Below are 18,690 nucleotides of genomic sequence, written 5' to 3'. Positions count from 1 at the left end.
TTTCATAAATTCAGTCTGATATACGAGACTTCAGTTCCTTTTGTCCAGAGCTTTTACTTCTCTTTTCATATTTATTTTATACATGATTGGCTTTTAAGGACAAATTTTTCTTATCTGCAGTATAGTAGCTAATTTTTCAAGATGCCATTTATCTGAGGGGAAAAGCAAGCATAAAACTGGCATTCTTAAGTATTACCAAGTGTATTGCCAATGCCTACTATTACCTAACGTTCAAAAATCATGCCAGACCCCAAAAAATCATTTTGTCTTAAAATCATGAGATTTTTCAAAAAAATAATCACATTGTTTTTCACCTGCCTTCTGATATGTTAATCTTTTGGGGGGAAGCTGCCCACCCGCTCCAGTTTGTGTGCTAGCATTTCAAGTTCAAAATGAACTAAAATACACACACATACACATTGCATGCATCCTTATTCACTACTCAGAGAGGCCTCTACTTACCCTCTCCTATAACTCTGGGTGTGACGGCTGTCACTCTAGCCCTCCGACTTAACTTGTGAGAATAGCCACTGTCCTACTGGCACTGTTTCTCCATGTTCTCCCTCCCCGCCCTCAGCCTCCCTGTTACACCCTATCTCCTTTTGCTCCTCCTCCCCCCAATATTTAGCTCAGAGTCTCCTACCCATCCCATTGTCATTCTAAGCCATGCCATTCCTCTGCAACTCCTTTCAGCTACCTTCTGCTCCCCACATTCCCCCCGATTCCTCATAGTTTCTTGTCCTGTTTCCTAAAAACCCTTCTGCCCTTACAGTCTCATTTTCTGTTATTCTGATCCTTGCTTGGCCTTCATATGAAGATTAAAGATCCACAGTCCTTGCTGGGGGCAGGCTCACTTTCACCTATAAAAGTGAGAGGGCCATGGTGGTCATCTTGCTGAAGGCAGCCTGTGACTTCAGTCCTATTGTCAGTAAATGAAGACAGAAGCCAGTTGGGGAAAGAGTGAAACTTGATTGAAAGCAGAAACCAGAAATGTATGCGAACCATTAAAAAGTAACCAAATATCAGAAGAGTCATGACAATAATTGTGAGAATCAGCAATACGATTCTTAATCCTGCTATCCAGGGCTGCCAGGGCAGCTGTCTGTTAAGACTGAAAACTATAATCTGCATTTCCCCTCCCTCTCAAGCCCTTTGTAACACTATCCATTTCACTGTTTGCACCTTCACATGACACTGAAACTATATGGCAGTACACAGCAGTGACTTCAGCAGAGGTTAAGTCCAGATGCAGTTCTTCCTTCTCCCCATTGGAGTAACGTCAGTGCCCATCAAAGGGACAGAATCACAGAGAGCACTAGAGGACTGTGAAACACATAGAAAGAGACAAGACAGAGGAGAGGAGGAGGACATATATATTATCAGTACAAGCAAAGGTCACATCTGATATAAAATGGCATTGTGAACCACTGTGGTTTTCTGGGAATTCAAGTACCTTCTAATTCTTCTGAGTTTCATAATTATCATTCTTTCCCACTATATTTTCAGTTTGCCAAATTAAGTAAAAAGCTTCCTTTTATTTATTTGTTTGTTTATTTTAGGGCTGTCAAGTGCTTAATTGTGTGATTAAAAAAATTAATCGCAATGAATCACGTGATTAATCACGCTGTTAAACAATAATAGAATACTATTTATATGAATATTTTTGGATGTTTTCCACAATGTTTCATTGATTTCAATTACAACACAGAATACAAAGTATACAGTGCTCACTTTTTATTTATTTTTTATTATAAATATTTGCACTGTAAAAATAAAAGAAATAGTATTTTTCAATTCACTTAATCCAAGTACTGTAGGGCAATCTCTTTATCATGAAAGTTGAACTTAGAAATGTAGAATTATGTACAAAAAATAGCTGCATTCAAAAATAAAACAATGTAAAACTTTAGAGCCTACAAGTTCACTCAGTCCTACTTCTTGTTCAGCCAATCGCTCACACAAACAAGTTTGTTTACATTTCAAGGAGATAATGTTGCCTGCTTCTTGTTTACAATGTCACCTGAAAGTGAGAATAGGCGTTCGCATGGCACTGTTGTAGCCAGCATTGCAAGATATTTATGTGCCAGATGCGCTAAAGATTGATATGTCACTTCATCTTCAACCACCATTCCAGAGGACATGCGTCCATGCTGATGACAGGTTCTGCTTGATAATGATACAAAGCAGTTCGGACCAATGCATGTTCCTTTTCATCATCTGAGTCAGGTGTCACCAGCAGAAGGTTGATTTTCTTTTTTGGTGGTTCGGGTTCTGTAGTTTCCACATCAGAGTGTTGTTCTTTTAAAACTTCTGAAAGCATGCTCCCTACCTCGTCCCTCTCAGATCTTGTAAGGCACTCCAGACTCTTAAATCTTGGGTCAAGTGCTGTAACTATCTTTAGAAATCTCACCTTGGTACCTTCCTTGCATTTTGTCAAATCTGCAGTTAAAGTGTTCTTAAAACGAACAACATGCTGGGTCATCATCTGAGACTGCTATAACATGAAATATATGGCAGAATGCAGGTAAAACACAGAACAGGAGACATACAATTCTCCTCCATGGAGTTCAGTGACAAATTTAATGAATCCATTATTTGTTTAACAAGCGTCATAGCATGGAAACATGTCCTCTGGAATGGTGGCCAAAGTAAAGGGGCATATGAATGTTTAGCATATCTGGCATGTGAATATCTTGCAATGCCGACTACAAAAGTGCCATGCGAACACCTGTTCTCACTTTCTGGTGACATTGTAAATAAGAAGCAGGCAGCATTATCTCTTGTAAATATAAACAAACTTGTTTGTCTTAGCAAATGGCTGAACAAGAAGTAGGATTGAGTGGACTTGTAGGCTCCAAAGTTTTACTTTGTTTTGTTTTTAAGTCCAGTTACGTAACAACAAAAAATCCACATTTGTAAGTTGTGCTTTCATGATAAAGATGATTGCACTACAGTACTTGCATAAGGTGAATTGAAAAATACTATTCCTTTTGTTTATCATTTTTACAGTGCAAATATTTCTAATAAAAATATAAAGTGAGCACTGTACACTTTGTATTCTATGTTGTATATATTTGAAAATGTAGAATAATGTCCAAAATTTTTTATAAATTTCAGATGGTATTCTATTGTTTAACAGTGCAATTAAAATTGCAATTAATTGCGATTAATTTTTTTGAGTTAATGGCATGAGTTAACTGCGATTAATCAACAGCTGTAATTTATTTATATTTTATTATAATGATCTCATCCAAAACTCAGGGCACATGTACAAAATAAACTCTTGCCATTTCCTCACTCCCAAACTCAGATACTCCTACCACCACCACTCTCTTCCCATCTCCCCAAGCAGATACAAAGTGCTCTAAGTTGTCAAAATGTACGTTGAGGGTGCCCAGTTTCTTGAAGGAAATTCTTTGTACCTCAGAGATTGGGTGGTACCCACCAACTTTCTCTTTGGGAAAGAAACTGTTTAATGTTTATTGGTAGTCCAGCAGTTTTATAGGCCAGTTAATTCAGTCACACTGCATAAAAATGGTACATTGTTTAAAAATAATAATAATTAAATATATTGGATGTGTGATGTTTGACTACATTTCTGTCAGAATAGATAGGTTTCTTTAGCTTATCATGAAAGGGCATTTTGGCAATACCCAAAAAGGAAAGATTGGTAGGCTACATTTTGGGGTTATTGTGACAGACATGGCTGGTCTGTAAGATTAAACTAGTCAGAAAGTTATCCACAGAAACAGTTTATTAAAATGCTTAAATAACAGCCAATACATCTCTCAGATTTGTTTTTTGCCTTTCATTTGGCTGGCACAGCCTTTTTTAAATTCCATAATCACACAAAGTAACGTCAGGAGTAAAGTCATCTTACAGAAACTTGTATTGTCTGTCTTTATCTGAGAAAGCTTTTGACTCTCTACATCACTCAATATTGCTCTGTATCCTGAAGCTCTGTGACCTGGACATGTTTCCATTTTCTTTCTTCTCCTCCTGCCCTTTCCATTATTTTCAAAGGACTTCTTTACATAGCTTCTTAGAACATCTTGACTTGCTCTTTGTTGTAGTTACAGCAAGGATTAGTACTAGAATCCATCTTTAGACCTACCAACTCTGCATGTCAATTGAAAATATTTATATGGTACATATATGCTTAGTATTGCTCTGTTTACATCAAATGATATTTCTTTTGCCTTTAATGGCCTTTCCACTGAGGTGGAGTGGGCAGTTAGCCAGCTTCATAATTACTATTAATATACTGTATCATTATCATCATTATCATAAGTAGATATTGTTTCATTTTGGACACAATTAAAAGATGATGCACATGAACACTATTATACACTCCATGGAATCATTATCACTTCTAGCAAGCCATATTAAGCACTGAGCATTTTGTTAGAGAAACCTAGGTCTTCTGTTTTGGGGGATTTATTAATTTCATTTTGGGGGGTTATTTTTAGCAATTTGAGTTTTATGTAGATGTCCAAAAACGGGTTTTTCAGGGCTTTCTCTTTATATATACTGTAATGAGTAATCTCTTTGTAATGTTCCCTGTTTCAAACAGCACTATGTTAAAGTGCATTCCACTATAGAACATTTAGTGTGCTCCAGCATGGACCAATTAATGAGCAACACATGTTTAGAAATCACACACCCAAAGTCTACATTACCCCACCGTATAAACAAGCCCTTACATATTGGTGGTTTGATGGTGGTTATTGGATGAACATCGATTTTGCTTTCTTGCTTTATTTGTTTGTTTCGTGTTTCATTGGCGTTTGGCAGTTAAAACTGAAAAAACAGAAGCCTTACAAAAAACATAGAATGATTTCAGCCTCAGATTTCTTAACAGTTAATTAGTTTCACATCTGATAAATAAAATGTGCAGTGTAGCTCAAATAAAATAGTTATAAGGTAATACTTCCTTCTAATGCAGATGGTTTGTGTTTTCTCTTTATGCAGTAAATCTATGGGTATTCATTACCTATTAAGTTTAGATTATTTGAAATGTTTACAAAAAATCAAATAAATAAAGTCCTTTTGTTGGTGCACATTAGTATAGTCTGCTTTAACAGTGAGCATCATATGGTCAGTCATTTATTGTGCACTTTACATGGTAATCCATTAAGTATCTCAGCTGTTGTTCTTCCTAATTAATTGTCATTATGTATGCTACAATTTTGTAGTTAGAAAACAGAGATGGATCACCTTGTCTTAGAAATGCAGCCTTAGTCCTAGGCATAATACACACTAAATTGAGTTGCCCTCTATAAGGAATTTAAGGATACTAATTAACATAAAGGTTATTGCATCTTGCAGGGACATAGGGATTTTAAATTTAGACTGTTCTGCAGTAGTTCTGAGTAAAGACTAAAGAGTTTTGGCTTGATCTTGTTTTATGATTCTCTCTTTTGGAATGGACAAAGTTTGACTGACTGAAACCAGAACTGCTACTCCTGCCTAAACTCCAGAGTTAGGCTTTGTCTACACTGGATTTTTGTTGGTAAAACTTTCGTCATTCAGGGGTGTGAAAAAAACACATCCCTGAATGACAGAAGTTTTACTGGCAAAAAGTGCCGATGTGAATAGCACTTTGTCGGTGGGAGAGCTCTCCTGCCGACAAAGCTATCACTGCTCGTTGTGGGTAGAAATTTTTTGTCAGCAGGAAAGCTCTTCCTGCCGACAAAGAGCGCCTACACTGAACACTTTTTAGTGGCACGGCTATAGCAGCACAGCTATATCGCTAAAAGGTGCATCGTGTAGACATAGGCTTAGACTCACAAAGTGCAGAGTTCATTTTGACCTTTTCCCCATGTACCTCAACTCCTTGCACCCCATGGTTATGCTCCTAAAGTTTTTATTAAAACAGAACAACCACTGAAGAATTGGGGGCCATAGGAATTTTGTCTGAGTGAGGACTGCAAGTTTGGGTCCCTGAAGTATAGGGCTGTTCTATTATTTAAAATATGCCTGAAATGATATAGACCAGCTCAATTCTCTATTCAGATTCCATAACTGAGGTGACATCACTTATACAGTGCAGGTTGAAGCATCATTTGGAGGGGAAGGGCTAGATATTTTGACATGAAAATAATCCAAACATTACTAATTAGCTAAGATAATTATGGGTTGGGTGCTCCTTAGTCTAGCTTTTGAGGACATTCAGTGCATATTGTGATTGGTTTTTAAAGCTTTCCATGGTACTGGCACTGACAACGTTTGAAACCTGATCCTTGAGTCTTGTGCAGTCAACTCTCTGAGGTCACCCACACCCCTTCTTCTACTTAGGATGTGTGAAGTGGGCATTGCAGCTTTTGCTGTGGAAAGCCTTTCAGTATGGAAAACAGTCTCCACATCCCAATTCATCTTTCTTCGTCCGACCTGGCTTTTCACATTGTACTAAAGTTTTCTTCCCCGCCCCATGACTACTCGTGGCTCTATACATATTTCCTTTCTTTTCAATCCCTTCTTTTTCTTTATTACAAATTAACCAGTCACCAGGACCAGATGGTATTCACTCAAGAGTTCTGAAGGAACTCAAATGTGAAATTGCAGAACTACTAACTGTGGTATATAACCATTCATTTAAATCAGCTTCTGTACCGGATGACTGGAGGATAGCTAATGTGACGCCATTAAAAAAAAAAAAAAAAGCAGCTCCAGAGGTGATCCTGGCAATTACAGGCCAGTAATCTTAACTTCAGTACCAGGCAAATTGGTTGAACTATAGCAAAGAACAGAATTATCAGACAGATAGATGAACACAATTTGTTGAGGAAGAGTCAACACGGTTTTTGTAAAGGGAAACCATGCCACACCAATCTACTAGAATTCTTGGAAGGGGTCAACAAGCATGTGGACAAGGGTGATATACTGTACTTAGATTTTCAGAAAGCCTTTGACACGGGCCCTCACCAAAGCAAAGTAAGGAGTCATGGGATAAGAGGGAAGGTCCTCTCATGGATTGGTAACTGGTTAAAAGATAGAAAACAAAGGGTAGGAATAAATGGTCAGTTTTCAGAATGAAGAGAGGTAAATAGTGGTGCCCCCAGGGCTCTGTACTGGTACCGGTACTATTCAAAATATTCATAAATTATCTGGAAAAAGGGGTAAACAGAGAGGTGGCAAAATTTGCAGGTGATACAAAACTACTTAAGATAGTTACGTCCAAAGCAGACTGTGAAGAGTTACAAAAGGATTTCACAAAACTGGGTGACTGGGCAACAAAATGGTAGAGGAAATTCAGTGTTGAAAAATGCAAAGTAATGCACATTGGAAAACATAATCCCAACTATATATATAAAATGATGGGGTCTAAAATAGCTGTTATCACTCAAGAAAGAGATCTTGAAGTCATTGAAAACATCCACTCTATGTGCAGCGGCAGTCAAAAAAGCTAACAGAATGTTTGGAATCATTAGGAAAGGGATAGATAATAAAACAGAAAATGTCATATAGCCTCTACATAAATCCATGGTATGCCCACATCTTGAATTCTGTGTGCAGATTTGGTTGCCCCATCTCAAAAAAGATATATTGGAATTAGGAAAGGTACAGAAAAGGGCAACAAAATGATTAGGGGTATGGAACTGCTTCCATATGAGGAGAGATTAATAAGACTGGGACTTTTCATCTTGGAAAAGAGGCAGCTAAGGGGGTTATGATAGAGGTCTATAAAATCATGACTGGTGTGTGGAGAAAGTAAATAAGGAAGTGTTATTTACTCCTCATAACACAAGAACTAGGGGTCACCAAAGGAAATTAATCGGCAGCAGGTTTCAAACAAACAAACAAAAGGAAGTATTCCTTCACACAATGCATAGTCAACCTGTGGAACTCTTTGCCAGGGCATGTTGTGAAGGCCAAGACTATAACAGGGTTCAAAAAAGAACTCAATAAGTTAATGGAGGATAGGTCCATCAATTAGCCGGGATGGGAAGAGATGGTGTCCCTAGCCTCTGTTTGCCAGAAACTGGGATGGTCGACAGGGGATGGATCACTTGATGATTACCTGTTCTGTTCATTCTCTCTGGGGCACCTGGCATTGGCCACTGTTGGAAGACAAGATACTGGGCTAGATGGACCATACTGACCCAGTATGGCCGCTCCTAGTTCTTAACCTGATTTGTTTTTCTTTAAAGAGGTTAGACTTTTGTTTTTATTCTGTTTATAGAACCTAACTAACTTTGCTGTGGAACACTAGATACATGTATTTATCATTATTATTATTATTTATTGCCAAAATTGTTTGAATTCATTTGAATTCCTTACAGGTTACCTTTAAAACCTTCTATGATATTTTTATTGTTTTCAGAAAATTGTCCTATCTTTCCGCCTTTTCTGTAACGTACAGTTCCCTGACCTGCACATATATCCTGTGAAAATAAGATATTCTGTATGCACTACAGTATAAAAGAAAATGAGTCCATAGAGGACAGATATCTTTGGGGAAATGGAAATTACTCTTCTATCATTCATTTGTTTGATGATAACTTCCTGCATATACCCATAAATCTTTGAATGTTAGTAGGAGTGTTATTTAGGCTTTTGTATTAAGGAATAAATGGAAACATTAGACTGCATCCTTTACAGGACACATTTAAATGGTATCAAGTGTAAAAATCTGACTATATTGTAGAAAATGTAATACCCCTGGAGTAATATTGTCAGCTGGCTTCTTGTCTCCTCACAATAGATGGAGATAGCCCTGCAAAACATCAGATTGTATGTGTGACACATACAACATCAGATATGTGGGAGTCAGTGTCTGAGGGAATGAGATGCTCCTGTCTCATTTATACTTTCTAGCAATTTTCAGCTGCGGTTAGTTTCCCAAGTTGGCTGCAATGGAGGCTGGAATACAGGACATTCACCTGGAGGAGGAAACAATATTTCCAATTGTCTTCTAAATTGTGGCTTATTTACACCATTCTGGTGATGTCAATGGGACAGAACCAGTCTTTGGTGAATATCCTTATAGCAGAGAGATTTTCAACTGACCTGTAGCCAGCACAATGTCTCTGTGCCTTCCTCCCAGATAGATTTTCTTGCTGTAGTAACTTACCGAGCTGGAGATGCAGGAATATTTTTAAAGGGTTATAAAGGTATCAGAAAAAAGCACGTAGGTAAGCCAGCCTGAAAAAGATTAATTGAAAGCACAACTTCATAGAAAAGCATAGATATGTGGAGTATAGACTAGCAAACTGCTCAATCAGCTTCTGAGTTCATAATAACCTTAGGCATAAATGTATTTAAAAGCCAGTAAACCTGATATAGTTGGTTCTTTGTTACATAACTCACTGATTCATGCAATCAGGGATCCAAATATTGCTTATCTAGATCTCTGTGAAAAAGTAGTGATGAGGAAGAAGTATTTTTCATTGCCTCCAATGCTTTACCAACAGAAAGCTTCTGGCTTTTCACTCCTTTCTCTTATCAAGGCTATTTGAACGACTGAGGTAAAGGGATTGAAGAAGTGTTCAACCAGTTAAAGAATATTTATGTGATTAAAATAGCAGTATGTTATTGCACATATTTGTATCATCTGCCTAGTTTACTGACAAATATCCCCATTTGGATCCCATTGAAAACAGAAATTTTGTCCTTGCCTAAAATAAGAGTAGATTCAGAGCTGTCATCAAGTTTTTATTGCTGTCAGTACTGTCTCATGAATAATCCCACTCATTTCTTGACTTAATTTAGACTCCAGAAAGTTATTGTTGCTGGTGAGATATTCCACAGAAATGATACATCTTGATTTTTAGCTGCCATGTTGAGCAAGTCATTATAAAAATCTTGTTTTGACTTGTCATCTGAGTAAATCTAATAGGGAAACAAATTGCTGATGGGGAATAACTAAGGAACACCAAGCTGTCATTTTTACATAGTCCCTTTCTATCCAATAACCGCACACCTTTCTTTTACAGCTGAAATTATTTGAAAATAAAAGGCCTGTATTTTCAGGACACACTTTAGAACAGGTACACACATTACTCCAGCACAGAAGAAGGAAAGGCAGGCTACCCTTCTGGTGTGTTCAGTAGAGGTTCACTTGTAGAGCCCTGTTCGGATACACAAATGTGTATCCGCATCCAATCCACGATCCACAAATATTATTTGTGCATATCCGCATCCGCAGATACGGATATCTGCAGATATCCATGGATTTGCAGGGCTCTACACTGGGGGCCAAGGTATCCTCCCCACCAGAACCTGGTTGGGGAGAGCTGTGTAGGCAGCTGTGGGGAGCCTGGGTCCCTCCACCTGCCCTGGGCAGGAGCCCGGGCAGCCTCTGCCCTGTGTCGCTGCCCCCCAGGCCTCCCACCCAGGGCAAGTGGAGGGTCCATGCTGTGATTCCTCACAGTTGCCCACCTGGCTCTTACCATCGGAGCCCTGTGTGGATACAAAATTTGTATCTGCATCTGTACTGCTATCTGCAGAAATGGTCCACAGATATAAAGCGGATACCCATGGATTTGCAGGGCTCTATTCATTTGATGTGAACTAGAATGAGTACAAACATCAAAAAAATAATAATATGAACAACAAAAGAAAAGATATGTAAATGCAATTCCATTGGTTCATTTGTGATTTTAAATTTGGAAATGCAAATCAGGTTACTGTGTCAGCCTCTCCTAAAGAATTTGTCTACCTAGCTCCAGGACATTTTACGTCAGCTTTTTCTACCAGTCATTAAGCTGTCCAACACCCAATCCAATCAACTGAGCTAGGTGCTAGGCAAATGGGATGGGATGTGGGAGAAATCCTTTCTCCTCCTCCCCTCAAAGGCAGAAATGGCTGTAGAGCGACTTCATGGAGATGACTCCAGATCAGTGGTTAAAATGTGCTCTGTGTCCCCTGTGCAGAGACAAGGGAAGTCAGGAGACTCCATACAAGTGTATCTCTGGAACCATGTCCCAACCTTGCACACTGACACCAAACCGGTTCTGTTACCAGCCAGAGAGAAAGATGCAGAATTTGAACTATAGTAAATGTCCTAAAACTTGCACAACTTTTAATTGAATGCAGCATAGTAGTATCACTCTGCAAAGTTACACAAGCCTCAGGAAAGCAGAATGTTCTTTAACTGATAAGATTTTATAACTACTTTATAATAATAATAATACTGGAATTATTGGTTTTAAACACCTTTTTTACTTAGACACTGTCTTTTCTAGGTTACATTTCGGACAAGAATCTATCACTGTAATATTAACAGCCAAGGAGTGATCTGCCTTGACATTTTAAAAGACAACTGGAGTCCAGCATTAACCATTTCTAAAGTTCTCCTCTCCATCTGCTCACTTCTTACAGACTGCAACCCTGGTAAGAAAATAACACTGGTTTTACTTTTGCATTCATTCACATCTAGCTTTCTGTTATCTATTAGTATCTGCTTGGTACAGTGTTTTACTACTGTATTAAAAAAAAGATATAGATGTAGCTTTAAAATTTAGTGCATGTGATTGCTACAATGCTAAGTGAAAAAATGTACATGATATAAATTAAAGAGAAAACATATTGTCAGAAGGGCAGGTGCATTTTTAGTGTGAGAATAAAAATATGCTATTTCAAACTAAAGAGTTTAATCCCTAATATATCCCTAGGGGTAAATGCTATTTGAGAAAAGTGGGATATTACAGACAGATAATATTACTGAACATTGAAATGGAAAGCTTTCATTTAGACATCCTTCTGAAAAGAGTATAATAGTACCAATTCTGGTGGAAGGCTAACAAAACAGTTTACAAATAATAGGAATTAATGCAGAGAGTAGGCAATCACTCTTATTAACGAGTATAGTGGTTAACCATTCCCCTCAACTTTCAGTCACACACCCTGTTGCTTCCTACTGACTGCTAGGCCTGTGGCTCCACCCTTTGTCCTGCCCCCAGTGACCAAGGAATGATTCTGGTTGTATGACTGAGAATCCCAGACATTCCAAAATAATGAGTCAGGCTCCCCAAAATCATGACATTGGTTTACATGTCATGAGATTTTTACCATGATACATTCTGGAGTCTTTTTATTTGCCTTCTGGTTTCTAAGCCTTTAAGATTCATGTTTTGAAGTTTAGTTTTGTTTTTTTCCAAACCATGAGGGCTAGAAATTTACTTTATAAAAAAAAAAGAAGGAAAACTAGCTTCCTATGTGATCACAGTCCTCCAGGAGCTGGGGCTTTAAGAAAAACACTAAAATATCTCAAGGCTCACAATGAAATTCTGAGGGTAGGCAAGTGTTTGACTGGCTAAATTCCTTCATTTGGGGTTGCCTTAGATGTGATACAAAAAGCTGCAGTTAGGTGTAAAAAGAAGTCCAATATATAGTTACCCGTGGTGACTGAAATAACGCAACCCAAACTTACAGGAAAAATGAGGTCCTGGTAATGCTCACAATGTCCTAGTTAAAACCTAAAACAGTAAAGGTGACTGGACAGTTACTAAATACCTTGTGACTTCAGGCATGTTTATTTCTGGGGTTTAGAGCACCCCCTACTGATGTGTTGGAGGGACTTCATGTACACATTTCTCACTATACATTTTATTGAGCAGAGGCTTGTCTTTTGATACAGCTGGAGTGGTAACACAAATGTAAAGAAAAGAAAACTAATAGTCTAGGAGTCTTTAGAATAAGCATAAAGGGTATGGTGACATTAATGGAAAATATGAAGTTTTCTATTAGTGATATATGGGCACTTCAAAAGTCAGTGGGAAAGCTGTGTTAGAGTTAGAAGTTGGAAATATACATTTTTTTTGTTGTTTTTTTGGGGGTGGGGGCGTCTGGTCTCCAAAGGGACACTATCAACTTGAAAATATAGTCTGTTTCAAATAGTGAATTAAAAGTAATTTCTGGTACTTCACCTGTCCCGTAGCTCCCCTGCCATTTTTTGTACAATTGGATTTTTCTTTTCTTAATGTTTTTCCCTCCCCTGTGATTGTGTGAAATACCCACACAAAATAACAGCAGAAACTGGATGAGTATAGAGGGGAAACAGTAAACATGACTATACAAAGAATGCTGTCAAGCGCAAAAAGTAAACAAACTCAAAAAGATTGAGGAAAGAAGAGTTCTTTTTCCTGTAATCTCTGTCGGTTATAGTAATCTTGGGTGTTATTGTAACTGTAGTTGGTAAAATATTTTGTACAGGAGTTTGATTTTTTAAGTTAAATATCCCTTTAAATACTCTATAGGGATTTGCTTACTGTGTCTTGTGAATTTCATAACTTGATTTTGTACATGTGAACTCTGTATTTTAGTGATATGTTTCTGAAATTGAAGACTTCTACAAATTTAGGGGCTCTTATTTTTCATTGTACAGCCTGATGTGATAGCGCTACTTATTTCTATTTCTGGCTGCACTATAACAGTTCTCCTGCTTGTGCCATTTGTTTCATTTTCTGAGTACAGTTCTGATGATATTTTATCATTAACAAACTGTTGGATTAGACATTCTCTGAAATCTAATTGGAACACGGTGTTGTAAATTGACTCCCTCTTTCTCTCAGTGGGGGAATCATTCTGAAAATAGCCCTGGCACATCTGGGAGAAATATTGTGTATATATATTCTCTATTAGCTGGGAGCAATTTTCAGTCCACTTTGTCCTTCCTTCTTCTAAGGTATACTGCCTCATTTTAGAGGCAGAGACCCAGCAGGGGGCTCAAGTCGATAAGCAACCTTGAACTCTTTGTTCACCATTCATCAAACAGGCAGAAGCAGATCAGGTCAAATGGAAAGGCAACACTGAATATCCCACAAATATAAACACTTAGGATGTGTGAGTTCCCCCCTCTCCCCCCCTTTGAAGGGAAAAATCAAGTATCAGTTACCCAGTAGTCTTACATTTATGCAAATCTTCATTAGAACAACAAATAACAGTAAGAATGGCAGCTAATTAACCCTCAGCCATACACAGTGATTAAACTGAGCTGGAGCACAGCTGCAGCTTCCTTGGCAAGCATAGCTATTCTTCTCAAACAGGCTGAGCAAATGAAAAGAGGTATTTGCTCCTGCCGCTTCTGTCACTCACACAGTAATCTACAAAAGACATTGAGAGAGCCTCTTTCCTCACTGGTTATGTACATCACTGCCCTTTGTTTTGTGTTAGTTGAGGCAGGAACTTGTTTGTCCTTTTTAAACAACTAATATAATCCTTTGCTCATAAGCTGTCTCAGACTCTTCAGTTCTGATTATTATTAATTGTCTCTATTTCGCTTTGCAGTATCAGACAGTAAATTGTGTTAACAAATGTCTGAATTTTGTAACAGCTGGCTGAGTTTTAGGGAGGGCTGGGGGGGGAGGGAGGAATGATACAGTATTTGTGTATGATTGGACACGTGTGAGCTATCTGCAAAAATAACAGAGGCCATTGTGAAATGTAAGAAATGAATGAAATGCTAGCATTCCCCTGGTAAATATTAGTTTGTATTTTCATTTAAATTGACATCCTCAGATTAAAAATTCCATATATGTTTACACGGGAAGACCCCAGTCCTCCAAACATTTTGGCATGTCCATAAATTTACTTGCATGAGTAGTCCTGTAAAACTTATGGGACTACTCATGTGCATAAAGTAAAGCATGTTTGCAGGATCTGGGCCTAAGAAAGTTCACTTTTCAATAGTTAGATGTTATGGGCTTGTCTAGACCAGGAGTTATTCCAGAATAACTATTCAGATATAAAAAGAAAAGGAGGACTTGTGGCACCTTAGAGACTAACAAATTTATTTGAGCATATAGTCTCTAAGGTGCCACAAGTACTCCTTTTCTTTTTGCGGATACTACAGCAGACTAACACGGCTGCTACTCTGAAACCCGTCATTATTCAGGTATAGCTATTCTGGAATAAGAATGTTCACATGTGGAGTTATTCAGGCATAGCTGTTGTGCTTTAAATGCATACCCTAACTTAATCCAAATTAACTTTCAAAGGTAGACAAGCCCTTAGTTTACTTTAATGCATTTTTTCACAACTTGAAATATGAAAATTAATTATTTTTACTTTTGTCTCTAGACAGTTTTGTTCCCTGGTTCTCATGCACTAGGAAAATACTGAAGCATTTGGCTTGCAATCACTGCAGGGGAAATATTTAAATAAAAAACTTTCATTGGAATTTTTCTTTAAATGTATAACAACTTTTCTATTGACTTTTAAGTTTTATAAATCCTTATTTTTACACAATCTAAAATTGGGATTTAAAATGGCCTGACAATGTCTTTGGTGTCTCGCTGCCTAATATAGAATTATGTGTATTGAAGAATTTGTGGCAAATCCCCATTTTAATTTGTGGGCCACGCCCAGTACAAACCACCATTTTAATTAAGGCTTCTAGGTAGAACATGTTAGATTTGTAGGGGCTGAAATCCTATAGCTGCCCCACCCAACATTCATGTTTCTTTCACCCATGTTAAACTGCATATGCATTTAAGTTAATCATGTGGCATTTAACTCATGCCAATCTCTGCATATTTTCAGGTTTTAGAGTAGCAGCCGTGTTAGTTTGTATTCGCAAAAAGAAAAAAAAAGTTTTTTCCACCAAATGCATTCGATGAAGTGAGCTGTAGCTCACGAAAGCTTATGCTCTAATAAATTTGTTAGTCTTTGCATATTTTGTCATTGTTTGATTTTTATTAAATAGCATTATTTCCATATATACAGTTCTAAATTCAATTCGATTTTATACTTCAAGTGATTGCATATGTCCATTCCACTTCAGGTGTGTGCCCAGTGCACTTTCAAAGATTTTTCCTTCCATGGTATCCATCAGGGTGGGGTATGCGCTCTCTTCTTCCTCACGCTGCTCTGTAATGGAATAAAGGGCAGAGCCAGGCACAACCCCCTGAGTTCCTTCTTACTGCCCGTGACGGTTGTTGAAGTATCTTATCTTGCTACCTCAAGATTTTCACCTCTGTTTATATATGGTTCATACTCACTTTTAGTCATAGATTTAGTGTTAAAATTAGTAATAGTATTAAGTTTCCTTTATTAGACTGGGGAGGTGTATAGTCTTCAATCTTAGATACTGATTTTGGTGTCGGGGCATGCCTTGGTCACCAGGCTTTGAACCCTGTAAGTCCCCCACAAGAAACTTATGTCAGTGAGCAACCTGCACTCCACCAGCCTGAACTGGCTTGGAGAGACTCATGTCAGGGATCGCTGCCAAATCTGCAGGGAATTTAAGCCAAGAACCAAGAAAGACAAGGAGCCCAGACCTTAATTTCTTCTAATGGAGTCAGCCCTGCCTCCCCCCACCCCAGAGCCTTCCCATTCAGAGCTAGTACTAAGCACAACTTCTTCAGTCATGAACACTCCTTCTGTTTTGGCCAAACCCTGATGCCAGTCACCCTGCCCAGTACTGAGGAAGATAGCTTTTAAGGACTCTGAGTAGCAGCCGTGTTAGTCTGTATCCGATGAAGTGAGCTGTAACTCACGAAAGCTTATGCTCAAATAAATGTGTTAGTCTCTAAGGTGCCACAAGTCCTCCTTTTCTTTCTAAGGACTCTGTATCCAGATCAAGGTCCCTGGCACCAAAGTCCGGCAAGCATGCTTAGAAAGATAGTAGAGGGTGCTCAACAGTGAGGCAATCATCTACTCGGGTGGGACCATCGACTCCAATGTCGGCCCTGGCCCCATTGAGACTGGCCCCTGAAGCAACACTTATCTAGTTCAGCAGTGCCATCCTTGTTGACTCAACAGCAAGGCTCTATTCCATTGCTATCAACTCCAGAAGCTTATGCAGCAGCACGTGATCTGCTCAGTCTCTCGATACCAGTTTCACCAGCAAGCCAAGAATCCTCTCACCCAGTACCATCAGGTGTAGTAAGTTTGTTGGCTGCTTCATCTCAGCATTGGGTACTATGGGCGCCTCTGGACACGTGAGTGCCTCATCGTACGGTATCATCCAGAGAGAACCGAGCAATAATCTCTCTAGTGCTGTCTATTCTGGGCTCCCGATGCCAATCTCTGGCACCAACAGGAACAGCCTTGGTTGAAAGAAGCTGATTCATCCTCAGACTCGGCAATCAGCTCGTATGTATCACAGTCATGTCATTATTCCCCTCCAAGCGTTTACACTCCCTGGTATCCACCTGAGGCTCTGTTGTGCCTGGACAGTAGAGATTTATGGCTTGGAGGAAACTGGGGTCTGGAGACTTACCAATGGCCATTTTGGAACTCGGAGGAGTTTCCCCATCCCCCCAGGTAGTGTCTACACTTTCCCCACTCTACTTCCTCAAGTAGGTGTCGAGACCCACCCTGGCAGGATACCACACCCGGTACTTGGCTTGACTTGAGCAAGAGTAACTTGCTCCTGTGAATCTCCACTTGGAGGACTCTGAGGAGGCTCCACTATGGCCGGCTTTGTCTTCCTCCTCTTTATCACCCAACAAGGGAGTGGTAGTGGAGGTGAGATACTCTTCGACTGGTGATTATAGAGCCCATCAAGACCTTCTAAAGAAGGTGGCTTTTGCCTTGGGTATTCAGGTGGGAGAGTGGTCCCACACAGACTGGTCAACATCTGAGCATCTGTAGGATCTTCTCAAGTGATGCTCTAAATTAATGAGACTGTCTTGAAGCTCACCAGAGTCCTGTGGCAAACTTGATCTCCCCTTCCACCCACCCACAGCAAAAAGGGCTGAGTGCAGGTATTGTGTCTTCTTCTAGGGGTTTGAACATGTTTACACCACTCCCCTCCAGGGTCATTGGTGGTTTCAGCTGCCAATGAGAGAGAGTGCCAGGGTCAGTAAGCATCTACAGTAATGCTTCACTTAACGTTGTAGTTATGTTCCTGAAAAATGCGACATTAAGCAAAATGATGTTAAGTGAATCCAATTTCCCCATAAGAATTAATGTAAATGGGGGGGTTAGGTTCCAGGGAAGTTTTTTTCACCAGACAAAAACTATATTATATGTATATCATATAAGTTTTAAACAAACAATTTAATACTGTACACAGCAATGATGATTGAGAAGCTTGGTTGAGGTGGTGAAGTCAGAGGGTGGGATATTTCCCAGGGAATGCCTTACTGCTAAATGATGAACTAGCATTCATAGAATATCAGGGTTGGAAGGGACCTCAGGAGGTCATCCAGTCCAACCCCCTGCTCAAAGCAGGACCAAGCCCCAATTTTTGCCCCAGATCCCTAAATGGCCCCCTCAAGGATTGAACTCACAACCCTGGGTTTAGCAGACCACTGTGTTATCCCTCCCCGCAAGGGTTAGCACATTGTTGTTAATGTAGCCTCACACTCTACAAGGCAGCACGAATGGAGGGAGGGGAGACAGCATGTTAGACAGAGACAGAGCGACTCACCTTGTGTGTGGGAGAGAGAGATGTGCATTGCCTCTTTAAGTATGTTGACCCCACTCTAAGTTCACTGCCTTTTTAAGTATATCAGCAAGTTGAGACAGCAGCTGCAGCCAGCAAGCTCTCTCCGTCCTGAGCTCTGTCCTGAGCTCTGTTGTGTCCCCAGCCTGCTCTATATGAAGAAGGGGCAAGCGGGGGGCAGGAGTGGGGGGAGGGGGACCCCGACATTAGCTCCCTTCTTCCTCCCCACACAGCAAGCCGGAGGCTCCCGGGAGCAGCTCCAAGGCAGAGGGCATGAGCAGCACATGGCAGTTGCGGGAGGGACAGCTGAACTGCCGGCAAGACTGCCACACAGGGAATGTAGAGGCGCAGGGTAC

General features: G+C 39.5%; 1 protein-coding gene across 3 annotated transcripts in view; it reads left to right on the top strand.

The window, feature by feature from the left end:
- The window catches only part of UBE2E2 (ubiquitin conjugating enzyme E2 E2), a 341,147-nt gene that overhangs the window by 282,003 nt on the left and 40,454 nt on the right, over positions 1-18,690 (top strand). For 2 of the 3 annotated variants that reach the window (XM_038390202.2, XM_038390203.2), the window contains one exon: positions 11,187-11,334. In XM_038390202.2, the coding sequence (XP_038246130.1) occupies positions 11,187-11,334 (148 nt within the window). Of the gene's footprint in view, positions 1-11,186; positions 11,335-12,972; positions 13,059-18,690 lie in introns of those variants that run through there. The other variant, XM_043509037.1, reaches the window with a different exon arrangement.

This window comes from Dermochelys coriacea, chromosome 2 (assembly GCF_009764565.3).
Source record: "Dermochelys coriacea isolate rDerCor1 chromosome 2, rDerCor1.pri.v4, whole genome shotgun sequence".
In the NCBI taxonomy this organism is placed as follows: Eukaryota; Metazoa; Chordata; order Testudines; family Dermochelyidae; genus Dermochelys; species Dermochelys coriacea.
This window is presented reverse-complemented; position numbering and strand designations above follow the sequence as displayed.